General features: G+C 41.5%; 2 protein-coding genes across 4 annotated transcripts in view; one reads left to right on the top strand and one right to left on the bottom strand.

The window, feature by feature from the left end:
• Nucleotides 1–588: 588 nt before the first annotated feature.
• rnf215 (ring finger protein 215) lies at nucleotides 589–12049 on the bottom strand. Of its 3 annotated transcripts, XR_004106019.2 has the most exons (11): nucleotides 11594–12049; nucleotides 10858–11010; nucleotides 10691–10762; nucleotides 10284–10369; nucleotides 7214–7268; nucleotides 6989–7093; nucleotides 5867–5983; nucleotides 2619–2762; nucleotides 2234–2336; nucleotides 1709–1929; nucleotides 589–923 (listed from the first exon to the last, which is right to left on the bottom strand). XR_004106019.2 is itself a non-coding variant. In XM_031305623.2 (10 exons), exons 1-10 carry the CDS (start codon nucleotides 11816–11818, stop codon nucleotides 1907–1909), a joined length of 1083 nt encoding a protein of 360 aa, XP_031161483.1. In that variant the 5' UTR covers nucleotides 11819–12049; the 3' UTR covers nucleotides 1434–1906. The 3 variants fall into 3 exon arrangements, 2 of the variants coding, with proteins under 2 accessions (XP_031161483.1, XP_031161484.1); XM_031305623.2 differs by lacking the exon at nucleotides 589–923 and having other exon boundaries at nucleotides 1434–1929; XM_031305624.2 differs by lacking the exons at nucleotides 589–923; nucleotides 6989–7093 and having other exon boundaries at nucleotides 1434–1929.
• LOC116054197 (SEC14-like protein 2) overlaps nucleotides 11589–12634 on the top strand; it is a 21646-nt gene continuing 20600 nt past the window's right edge. The window contains exon 1 of the mRNA XM_031305622.2: nucleotides 11589–11775. The gene's annotated coding sequence lies outside the window, so the exon portion shown is untranslated. The remainder of the gene's footprint in view (nucleotides 11776–12634) is intronic.

Here is a 12634-nt window from a genome sequence, read left to right as displayed (position 1 = left end):
CTGCACGTGATCGCTAGTAAACATATTACACTTGTACTGCTAGTCTATCGTTCAGGACAAGACACTGTAGCCTGGTGGTGGGGGAAGCGGGACATCCTCCCCAAATTGTCTGCCCTTTCAAACTCATACCTGTGTGTACTAACCTAACCCAGGCCTCTTGGACACCACCTGAGAGAGTTTTCTCCTGTGCAGGACATGCCATAAGTCAGGAGAGGTGTAGTATCTTGCCAGAGAAGGCAAATATGGTCATTTTTCTGCAAAAGAACTGCTAAAGTTTGAAGCTGGTTGGCATACCAACTCAACATTTATTTTGTTACTTGTTAATAGTGTAACTATTATTTGTTGAATTATTGTAGTTATGCGTTAGGTGACTTAGGTTTACTTGTTATATATTTAAGTACTTTACTTTAAAACGTTAATATATATTGTTAAATTTAAATAATTTTCAATTTAAAAAAAAAAAAAAACTCCATAAAAGAGCTTTTCTTTGCTGTCATTCTTCAGTTTTTCAAGAATCTGTTAGGAATCATTTTAAAAATGCCGGTTCAGCATTGGAATCGTAAAAATTCTAACGGTACCCAACCCTACTTTTGAGGTGAGGTTGCCTATCGTCAGAGACTCCAGGGAGTTGCTGCTCCCAGCCATCAGATAGTCCTGCACTTATCCACCTTAAAACCACAACATGTCATTTTTACGCTTTGATATTTGTATGGATTGAATAAACGAGATATAACGAGTTAATACGTTTTAGAGGTGCTGGTAGGCGGCTTTTGTTACCTTCGCATAGAGCCAGTGCAGCCGTACATCAGAGGTAAGTATGAGGACATGTTTATCTCATGATGAATGAGATGACCTTCTGATGGGACAGTTCTCATCTGTTTGACCATTAGAGCAGGACTGTTTGACCTCTTCACACAGACCTTCTAAAAAGGAAGGAAGCAGATAAGTATAAGCAAAGAAGGGTGAAAATCCAACTAAGCTCTGGCCACAAACTCTCTGCAAAAATGTTTACTACCTGTTTAACATCCCTATCACTAATGGTTTTAAACTGTACAAATGCAACTCAATCATCTACTGTAACATACATGACTTAAGGAGAATTCAGGAGGTGCGTTTGTGGTTTCTTTCACTCTGCAGTTGAGTCATAAGGCATGTTAAGGACAAGTGCAAACCACTTTTTCCACATCTGCTACTACCTGTAGCAAAGTTACTTCTGGACTACAACTACAAAACATCAACAACTAACATCTACAACCAAAGTATGAGTTTGGACAAGCGATAAAAATCAGACATGTTTAAACTCTGTTAATAAGTTGGTTATTGACATCATTTGGACCTAAAGTGACCGTTTACACTGGCCAGTCCATCAATACTTCCCTGCTTAAACGCCTAGAGAGCATTGAGTTTTCACACAGAAACAACTGACTCCCGTGTAATCGCCCAGGTTATCAGTGTTTACCGATTTTAAAGCAGAATGTCTTGTTGCTCCTTAGTTTGCAGAAACACAGAGCCGAGGTGTGAGATGTCACATTGAGCACAAACACCCTCATGAGTCACATCTTCACTGCTATAGATCACACACAAATATTTCCACAATTGGTAACATGATCCCGGGAAGAAGTACTGTTTACACACAACAGTACCTGTACAGTACTTCATAGTATTGTTTTTACACTGCCACTGTACGTCTGAGACTTGATGCAGCCACCCGAAGGTCAGATGTCAAAATCTGACCACTCCACAGTCCAGGCGGCCGGCCAGCTGCTGTGATAAGTTTATATTTGCTCCCACAATCCATTGCTGGAAGAAGGAAGCGGCGAGGTCAGAATAAAAAAACGGCTGAGTGTCACTGAGGAAGAGACGAGACTTGATTCCCAGAGCTGCGGCGGGGGAGGCGAGGCAGCCGTTAACTGTCTCTGCAGACGCTGCCTGGAGAGGGTTGGACAAGAAAGGCATTTCAATTTAGAGCTGAAACTAAAAATCAATAGATTAGTGGGTCAACAGAATGTAATCCTTTATTATAGGAGGCAAAAAAAGTCACGGTAAACTTTACACGTACATGTGATAAATTAGTGGTATTATACGCTGTTCTGGTGGAGAACCTCACCGAAGGGACAGTCGGTGAAACAGTGTGCACTTTTTCTTTGCTGTTCTCACAACTATCGATGTGCAACCAGATGTTTAAGGGCGTGCCTTTTGTTAATTCATGATAGTGTTGGGTTACTGAACTCACCGAGGATGCTGCGTTTGCACAGAGGACAGGTGTGATGCAGCAGCAGCCAGGGGTCGACACAATCTCTGTGGTACTCATGAAGACACGGCAGCACACGTAGACACTGAGACAACAACACAAGAAACAACAGTTTATCATCTCACTGCAGAATCACCTGTCCTGCAAATGGTCTATATACGCCTCAGTAAGGTGTTTTTTTTTTTTTAAATCTTAAAATATACACCTGTATACCCTGCCACTGGTTTGGTTTCTCTGCCTTTAGTCACGAGTAAGAGCATTATTCACATGATGCTACCACTTCTTTACTCGCCTGCCTGAATTCAACCAGGGAAACGATACAGCCAAGTCTAAATCACAGAGTATGTATGTAGGAGTGTCGTCTGACCTGGTTGTTGTTGAATGGCTCCAGACAGACTGCACAGTTGTCCGTCTCCGCCGGCTGGGACGGGTCACACCACGGTTTGGGCTGACGATACGTTTTGGTCTTCAGGGACGACATTCTCTTCAGGACATCCTGTTTCGGAAAGAGCTGAAGAATACAACACAGCAGAACATCACGTAACATGTTATCTAAATGAGGAAAGGACAAGTTCTCCTCACAGAAGATATGATCTGGTTGGATATGTGCAACATTTGTTTTGCATATCTATTACAAAAGTTACTATTAAGCTTTAATAGTAGCCCCTTGACTATCCACTTTACTTTCAAACAAAGTTTGTGTCCACATTGTACAAATTAACTGCTTGTTGGTACACTTCACTGAAGCAACAGCATATTACGGTTACAAAGAGAACTACATTTTGTTCAACCTAAAATATACAGTAAGTACCTTTGGAAACTATGGGATCTTTGTGTAAAATAAATGTTTGTGTTTGATCAAGTACCTCACACTTGTACTTAAAGGTGCTCTAAGCGATGTCACGCGTTTTTTAGGCTACAACATTTTTTGTCACACACAGCAAACATCTCACTATCCGCTAGCTGCCTGTCCCCTGAACACACTGTAAAAAAATGCAGTCTCTGTAGACAGCCCAGGCTCCACAAACAGCAACAAAAACAAACTGCACCACCAAACATAACAAACAGTCTTCCAGCCAATAACCGACAAGAAGGAGTTGGTTGAGCCATCACCGCTACAGCGTTAGCACCTAGGCTACTTCCACAATGCGCGTTCATGACCGTTTCAGGAAGCATGGAAGGGAGGGCGAGGGGACGGGAGGAGGAGGGAGGGGCGAGCTAGCCTCCGTTTGTTTGACAATACTTAGAGGAAGTAACATCACCCAACGTCGCTTAGAGCACCTTTAAGTACAGTGTAACTTTATTTTTTTTTAAACATTTCTTTTGGGCTTTTCCTCCTTTAATTTTGACAGGTAGGGGTGTAACGGTACGCAAAAATCACGGTTCGGTACGTACCTCGGTTTTAAAGTCACGGTTCGGTTCATTTTCGGTACAGTAAGGGAAAGAAATGCAAACATTAAACTGCAGGTTGTTTATTACTATAAACTTTTTTTAACAATTTGTTTACTTTTTAAAACACTAATAAAATATAATAAATAAAATATATATAAAATAAAAAAGAATAAGAAAAATACTGCTGCAAAGTTCTCCACTAAATAAAATACCCTCAGTCTCAAACCAATATCACATAATAAAATATAATGAACTAACTATGGATTACAGTGCAGCATTATCAATCCCAGCTTGTCAACAACCGAGTATGGTCGTAGATCAGCTGCTATAAAAACACCAATTGCTTTCGTTATTGCGTTGGCCCGATCGGAATTACCAGCAAAGGTCTGTTTAAATGCCAACGGGAGCTGCGTTTGAATTACGGTCGTTTTTTTTCCTTGTAGTAGTGATGTTCACACTCGCGTGATGCCTTTTCAAGTGCGTTAGCAACGTCGGCACACTGCTTTCGTCTTATCGACTAGTCTTTGTCCGTTGACGTATTTCACTGGGAAACCGAAGCGTTCCCAAACAGGAGACCTTAATGATATGGGTGGCTCTTCATGCTCCGGCTTGTCCGTACCGTCTATGGGCTTGTCTGCATTGGCCATGACGCTAGCTAGCGAGAGGCTGGGCTAAAGCGTGCCGTGTATGTTGTTGTACAGCACGCGGTGTGTGATTTTTATTTTTTTTCCTCCAAACCACTTTAGCGGAAATCCCGCCCTGCAGTCGATTTCATTGGTTTAGGTTACAGTGACGGCGGGTAGGTTTAGAGATCAGTGTTTGGCGTAGGCAAAGAATTTCTAATATGGGAAGAAGTTCCACTCTCTCGTTACTTCCGGCTTCTGAACTGGTTGCAGTTCCACCAGAGTTCCATATAGGGGGCGCTCACAGGCCAGTGCAGAATGAATGGGACTCTATGGAGCTATACCCCTCAAAATCCACTTTTCTCAGGATATAATTTTTTGTCTAGTAATTTGAATGTTGCATTCGAAAGGGGAGGCTAAGAAAATACACACTGCTGGGAGTTATATTTTTTTAAAGTGGCTTTTTTGTTCTAAAAAGCCTTTTAATATGTCAATGACGTCATACACATATACGGCCAGAGATTCTGCTTTACGGCAAGCTCGGAGTCACTTCCTTTTTTCTCTCGAGGCATCGACAACACAGCTGACAGGTTAGGCTCTCTCTGTCAATACACGTGCTAGGAAGAGGTTTGCTAATGTTTTAAAGACCACGCCGAAATATTCACTCTGACATTCTGGTTCTGCTTCGGATGCCGTCAAGCGGGATCTCTGATCGTAATCAGTCCTTCACTGACCAATCAGCATTCATTAGCAGAATGCTAGCGTGTTATGGGCAACAACGACTCAACCTGTAACAAATCAAAAGGGCATAAGTACTCGTTCATTCAACTTTTGACCTATAATCCATGTTGAACTTGCAAAAACTACAATCAAATCTGAAATTTCTCAACGACAATCAGGCGAAAGAGACAAATTTAGCCGTCTAGCTCCATAGGGTCCCATTCATTTTGCACTGGACCGTGATCACCCCCAGTGGAACTCTGGTGGAACTGCAACCAAAGTAGGTACAATGGGGCTTAATAGGGAGTGGAACGGCTTTCCGTAGACGGGCTTTGGTGTAGGCAATCTGTACAGTGATTGACATATTGACATGACCAATGAAAACTTTAGAATCAGTTGCAGGGCGGGATTTGCGCTGAATGCGGAGACTTCCGCCACTTAATATGTTCGTGTGGAAACACGAAAATTTACCTATGTTTCGCACACAAAAGATTGCGTTCGGTGCACCGTACCGAAAGCCCTGTACCGAAACGGTCCGGTACGAATACACGTACCGTTACACCCCTATTGACAGGACAGCTAGGTGAGAAAGGGGAGAGAGAGGGGGAAGACATGCAGGAAATCGCCACAGGTCGGATTCGAATCCTGGACCTCTGTGTCGAGGCATAAACCTCTCAGTACATGTGCGCCTGCTCTACCCACTGACCCAACCCGGCCACACAAGTACAGTGTAACTTTCCACCATTGTTTATAGTCATATATATCGGCTGATAAGAAAAAAGAAACTTGCAGTACAGAGATGCCAAAGTTATGTTTGTACAAGTGTAAAACTGCTCAGCAAAAAACCTGTGATTACACCATCAGTAAAGACTGAGTTTACCTCCAAGTCGTCGTTCAGCTGGTGGTCCTGGTACTGCCAGCGAGCCTGAACGATGACTCCGGTGCTGATGATCAGAGCCACCAGGAGTACAGTGTCCCACAGCTGCTGCAGGTACTTCTACAGATATACAGAGAAGAGCAACAGTACTTTATCATCTGACTCCTTTACAGTTCATTTGTTTATCAGTCTGTAGCACAACACAAAAAAAAAAAGTAGTAGTAGTAGTCTTAACAATACAGTTCAACTACATTCACACTTTACAATATGATTTATATCTTGATTTTTGTAATATGCTTCTCACTCTCTCATATGCTTCTCACTCTTTTATGTTTTACTATAGACACTGAAAGTACAATTGGAAAATGAATGATTTTTGTTTGTAATGTTATAGCTAAAGGGATTATTTTGAGAAAATAGAAAGTCTTCAGATCCAACTGACGCTGACTCTCGAGGCAAATTATCAGACTTTATGCAGCTCCCTCTGGAGCCACAAAGGGCTTTAGACAACTCTTTTCACATATGCAGAAGTACTCCCCAACACCTGTAAACACACTTTGATGTGTAACATCAATGGAGCTCCCTACTGTAAGTGCTACAGCAACTTAAAGAAAACACGTTAAAGGTCCCATGGCATGAAAATTTCACTTTATGAGGTTTTTTAACATTAATATGCATTCCCCCAGCCTGCCTATGGTCCCCCAGTGGCTAGAAATGGCGATAGGTGTAAACCGAGCCCTGGGTATCCTGCTCTGCCTTTGAGAAAATGAAAGCTCAGATGGGCCGATCTGGAATCTTGCTCCTTATGATGTCATAAGGAGCAAGGTTACCTCCCCTTTTTCTGCTTTGCCCGCCCAGAGAATTTGGCCCACCCATGAGAAAGAGAGAAACATCATGACTTTCAAACGAGCAAAGTGGCAGTTGGTCAAGCTCATTGGAAAGGAAAGGAAAGCTCATTGTGAGACTGGCTCTAGTGGCTGTAATTCTGCACCAATGCTGAATTTCAGGAAAGAGACTTCAGATACAGTATTAGGGGACCACTAAGGCCTATATAAAAGCATCCAAAGAGCAGCATGGCATGGGACCTTTAACAAAGCTGATGGTGCGTTTGTTCGGCTCCCCCACCTGGACCTGAGAGTTGGTCTCTCCCGTGCAGATGACCCCCTGCCACTCTCCGTAGCGACCTCCTCTCGATCGACCACAGCTGGACCACAGCGTGAGCGTGGCTCCCTGCCCGAACACACAGCAGCATGCGCTCACTGTCAGCTCAGCCTGTCATCTGTTCACTCACCACTGCAGGGTGATAACAACTGAGAAACACACTGTCAGCTGATAGATTGAGGAGCTCACCAGGTTGTCCTGCAGGATCGTCTTGTATGTGATTTTTGCTGTCGCTTGAAGACCCCTGTGGGGAAAGAACTGTCATTTAGTGCAAAGAAAGATTCTCCATCCCTACATTTACACACTCTCTAACCTGATTACTGTGAATAACCAGTTTACGTTTTCAATTTTTTTCATTCGTGTATGAAAGCGTGTGTGCAGGAAACTATTAATGTAAAAAATAAAAAAATCCATTTTCACATTAAAATTAACCAATCAAATCATTGGTTTATCCATGATCCAGTTAATTTATTCAGTACCAGTTATTATAGCCTACATTTCCCGCCTACGTGACTATTTATCATTAAACAATGTTCAAATACAACATCTGTGTTTTGATATCAATTCCTAAGCAATACTACTACTACTTGTATTTTGCTGAAAATAATAATAATGTTTTTCAGCCCCCTTAAGTTATTACTTTGTAGCGCCACCTTTTGCTGCGATTACAGCTGTAAGTCGCTTGGGGTATGTCTATCAGTTTTGCACATCGAGAGACTGAAATTTTTGCCCATTCCTCCTTGCAAAACAGCTCGAGCTCAGTGAGGTTGGATGGAGAGCGTTTGTGAACAGCAGTTTTCAGTTCTTTCCACAGATTCTCGATTGGATTCAGGTCTGGACTTTGACTTGGCCATTCCAACACCTGGATATGTTTATTTGTGAACCAGTCCATTGTAGATTTTGCTTTATGTTTTGGATCATTGTCTTGTTGGAAGACAAATCTCCGTCCCAGTCTCAGGTCTTTTGCAGACTCCATCAGGTTTTCTTCCAGAATGGTCCTGTATTTGGCTCCATCCATCTTCCCATCAATTTTAACCATCTTCCCTGTCCCTGCTGAAGAAAAGCAGGCCCAAACCATGATGCTGCCACCACCATGTTTGACAGTGGGGTTGGTGTGTTCAGGGTGATGAGCTGTGTTGCTTTTACGCCAAACATAACGTTTTGCATAGTTGCCAAAAAGTTTGATTTTGGTTTCATCTGACCAGAGCACCTTCTTCCACGTTTGGTGTGTCTCCCAGGTGGCTTGTGGCAAACTTTAAAGCAGCCATATTATGCTCATTTTCAGGTTCATATTGTATTTTAAGGTTATACCAGAATAGGTTTACATGGTTTAATTTTCAAAAAACACCATATTTTTGTTGTACTGCACCGCTCTCTCTCACTGCTGCAGATCCTCTTTTCAGCTGGTCTCTGTTTTAGCTACAGAGTGAGACCTCTTTTCTTCTTCTTCTGTACTATCTTTGATTGCACTCACACATGTGTCAGCTAGCTAGCTCCATAGACAGTAAAAGAAAGGCTGTTTCTACAACTTCGGTCAGTTACAAGGCAGGATTAGCTGGGAGACTTCTAAATGAGGGCGCACATGGAAGTAGTTCTTTTGTAGATTATGGTGAACTTCTGTGTGTTGTAGCAGTGCTTTGCTATTGAGAACGAGGTAGCATGCTAGCATTAGCATTAGCGTTAGCATGCTAACGCTACGAGCTAAAGGTTGCGGTTAGCCTGCTCGTTTCGGCTTGTGACGTCACAAGCCGTGCTGATTTTGAACAGCTCACCCAGAGACTGAAGGCAGGACACATTCAGAAACTGTATCTCACTCTAAACAGCATGGATGGATTTTTTTCAAAGTTTGTATGTGTGTGGAAGCACCAGAGACACAACATAACACCCCAAATCTCAGAAAAAGTGATTTTTTTCATAATATGGGCACTTTAAACAACACTTTTTATGGATATCTTTAAGAAATGGCTTTCTTCTTGCCACTCTTGCATAAAGGCCAGATTTGTACAGTATACGACTGATTGTTGTCCTATGGACAGAGTCTCCCACCTCAGCTGTAGATCTCTGCAGTTCATCCAGAGTGATCATGGGCCTCTTGGCTGCATCTCTGATCAGTCTTCTCCTTGTATGAGCTGAAAGTTTAGAGGGACGGCCGGGTCTTCGTAGATTTGCAGTGGTCTGATACTCCTTCCATTTCAATATTATCGCTTGCACAGTGCTCCTTGGGATGTTTAAAGCTTGGGAAATCTTTTTGTATCCAAATCCGGCTTTAAACTTCTCCACAACATTATCTCGGACCTGCCTGGTGTGTTCCTTGTTCTTCATGATGCTCTCTGCGCTTTAAACGGACCTCTGAGACTATCACAGAGCAGGTGCATTTATACGGAGACTTGATTACACACAGGTGGATTCTATTTATCATCATTAGTCATTTAGGTCAACATTGGATCATTCAGAGATCCTCACTGAACTTCTGGAGAGTGTTTGCTGCACTGAAAGTAAAGGGGCTGAATAATTTTGCACGCCCAATTTTTCAGTTTTTTATTTGTTAAAAAAGTTTGAAATATCCAATAAATTTCGTTCCACTTCATGATTGTGTCCCACTTGTTGTTGATTCTTCACAAAAAATTGCATTTTTATATCTTTATGTTTGAAGCCTGAAATGTGGCAAAAGGTCGAAAAGTTCAAGGGGGCCGAATACTTTTCGCAAGGCACTGTGTGTGTGTGTGTGTGTGTGTGTGTGTACACACACACACACACACACACACACACACACACACACACACACACACATATATATACACATGCCTTCCTACAAAACACATGTTAATTTCCTTTAACAAAATAAATCAAACATTTTAATCAGTCATCAAAGTATATAAATAATAACACTGCATAATAACTTATCCAACAAACGATATAAAATTAAACAATTGTATCACTTCAAGCTGAAAATATCTTTTCAAAGAGTAAACAATTTTCTCAACTTAATACGGACACAGACACCAGTTGGAGCTGAAATACTGCTTTAAACTTGTTATTGTTGAATTACTAGAGTAGATTGCTAGCATGCATGTCAAAGCACTGTATGATCTGTTGGCGGAAATCCTCAACTGAGGAAGCATGTGACACATGATATGAACTTATCTGATTCATAAAACAAACTGTATTTTGTTACTCTAAATCAGTGATATGAGGGTAAGGTGCACTTAAACGTATCTGTTTTCACGTTGGCAGTAATAAATAATAAGGTGTTCTGTACCTGAGCAGAGCTCCGATCAGTTTGGTGACATTTTCAGACGTCTGGATCACAATAATGGGCTTGGACAGCACCTGAGACAGATCCATCTGCAACAGAAACTGATTTTTAGGTGATGAATATGGTCTATATTTTAAGCCTCAATTTTCAGCCACGTTTCTATCATTATACCCAAGAAATGTGGCTAGTCAAAAATCAATATAATCTATAATCTCTTGTAAATAAAGCACCTTCAATTCTGTCCGTTTGTTCTGATGTGCAAATTCCGGAATACATTGCTTACACATTGATGGACACACACATACACACACAAAATAACAACTGCAAGAGAAAGCATGTAAAATGATAAAACAATATGATGATTGAAAAATTAAGAAATCAGCTGGTGATTTGAGTTTTTGCAGATTTACCTCACTGACAGTGTTTTGGTTGAGAGCTAGAATGATCAGTGCAGATGCTCCAAGGACCAATGCTCGCTTCATCTTTAACGGAGAGGATGAATGTTAAGTTGTCATATATGTCCGTACCAGTGAGAACAAAATTCAAACAGATTTAAGTAGTAAATTGAACTTCTTACCTTATTGACCATAGCATCAGTAAAGGACTCCTGGTTTCCGGTGGAGGCTTTGCTGTCATCCATCTCCACAGGCACCAATCCTATCCACGGCTCCTGCTCTTTGGTGTCATCCTCGCCTTTTCCTGCGCTCACCTGCGTCTCCTCATTCTGGACCTGAAGACAGAAAACAAGCTCAACATTTGTACTGAAAGCTACCTTGCTAAGGGGCCGTTTAAGGAGGCAAGAGCTATACTTTTCCACTCACATTTGTGACCTTTATTGCAAACAAAACCACTTAAATTCACTCAATTAAATCAAAAACTAATTTCAATCTGAAAATACCAGTATGCCTGCTGACATTATTGGTTGTTCTACTGAAAAATATATAAAGCCAATATATCTCACATTGTTTACTTCTTACTGTAAATCAGGATTTCCCCATGCATATGTAATTATAATTTATTGTGATATTTGTTTTCTTTTCTGAAATGATTGACACGAATATAAATGGCATGAGGTTATCAGGTTAAATACTTTGGATAACGTTAATGAACAATGGTCAGGAAGAATCAGACTGTAAAATTAAATTAATCTATAAAGTAATTGGGAAAAATAGAGGTCAGTAGGTTTAACGTTAGTATCTTATTTTGGTAAAAAAAAATCTATTTTTAGACTAAATGGTTATTATCCAAACAAACAACAACTGTTAATGACGTTAGTCGTTAGATGCAGCCCTAGCGCTCTTTTGTAGACTCACCAGGACCAGCTCTCCCTCCAGCTCTTCGTCCCGGTGGCCGGAGCTCCTGCTGCCCCTGCCGGACTCCACCACCTCCCCCTGGAGCAGAGCGCTGACGCCGGGCCGCTGCTCCAGGAAAACCTCCACCAGAGCGACCTGCTCCGCGGCGACCAGCAGCCCCGGCCACCGCAGTAGGACGAGCGGTAACGTTACCCAGAGACAGCACCAGCAGCAAGCTAAAGCCATGGCCCAACAACAACAGAGAGAAATACTGATGCAAACGGTTATAAATACATTAACCTGATCAACTGCAAACCGTCATTTTAGAAAAGCTGTTAGCATTTTTTTTCGCCAGTTAGCTAACATGTAAACAACGGAGGACAGCTTTCGGCCTCGACCGGAAGAAGCGGGAGGATCATTATCTTGTATACAAACCGGTAGAGACCGAGACGCCAATAAATCCAATAATGTAATAATTATCTAAGATGACTATACCGTATTGAGATTAATAAAAATCAACGTCAGTGTCACATATGCGGTTCTTCCGTTAACTTGCAGTTTTTTGACCGTTGAGTTTATACAACCAGAGAAGACTGTAACGTTTGCAACATTGGATAGTACCGCCCCATACTTCCGTCTTCGATTTAAAACCACGATATGGCACGATCCAGGCTCGCTATAGTCCTGCCGAGCAGTGTATGAACACCTTCAAAGCGGAGTTTTTCACGTCTATTAACACAAATAGTGATTCATTTTCGCTAGTAGTCCAATATTGTGTCGATGATTGAGCTATGAAAAATAAAATAAAGCAACCTGTAGGCTATCTGTTCCATTTCGCACTTGCGCACTGTGACAATATCACATGGCCTCGTATTTAGGATTTGTCTGAAATATGAAAAAAGGATTAGTCAGTAACACTAGTAACTGATGGGTAACAACACAACTTCTGAATCAAACAAAAAACCTAATACAAAAAAACTAAATTAATAATTATTGTTGTATATACATACGCATGTGCGAGATTTTCGGATTAACACCAAAGATTGTCTATTGTCTTTAATT

This window comes from Sander lucioperca, chromosome 2, assembly GCF_008315115.2.
Source record: "Sander lucioperca isolate FBNREF2018 chromosome 2, SLUC_FBN_1.2, whole genome shotgun sequence".
In the NCBI taxonomy this organism is placed as follows: domain Eukaryota; kingdom Metazoa; phylum Chordata; class Actinopteri; order Perciformes; family Percidae; genus Sander; species Sander lucioperca.
This window is presented reverse-complemented; position numbering and strand designations above follow the sequence as displayed.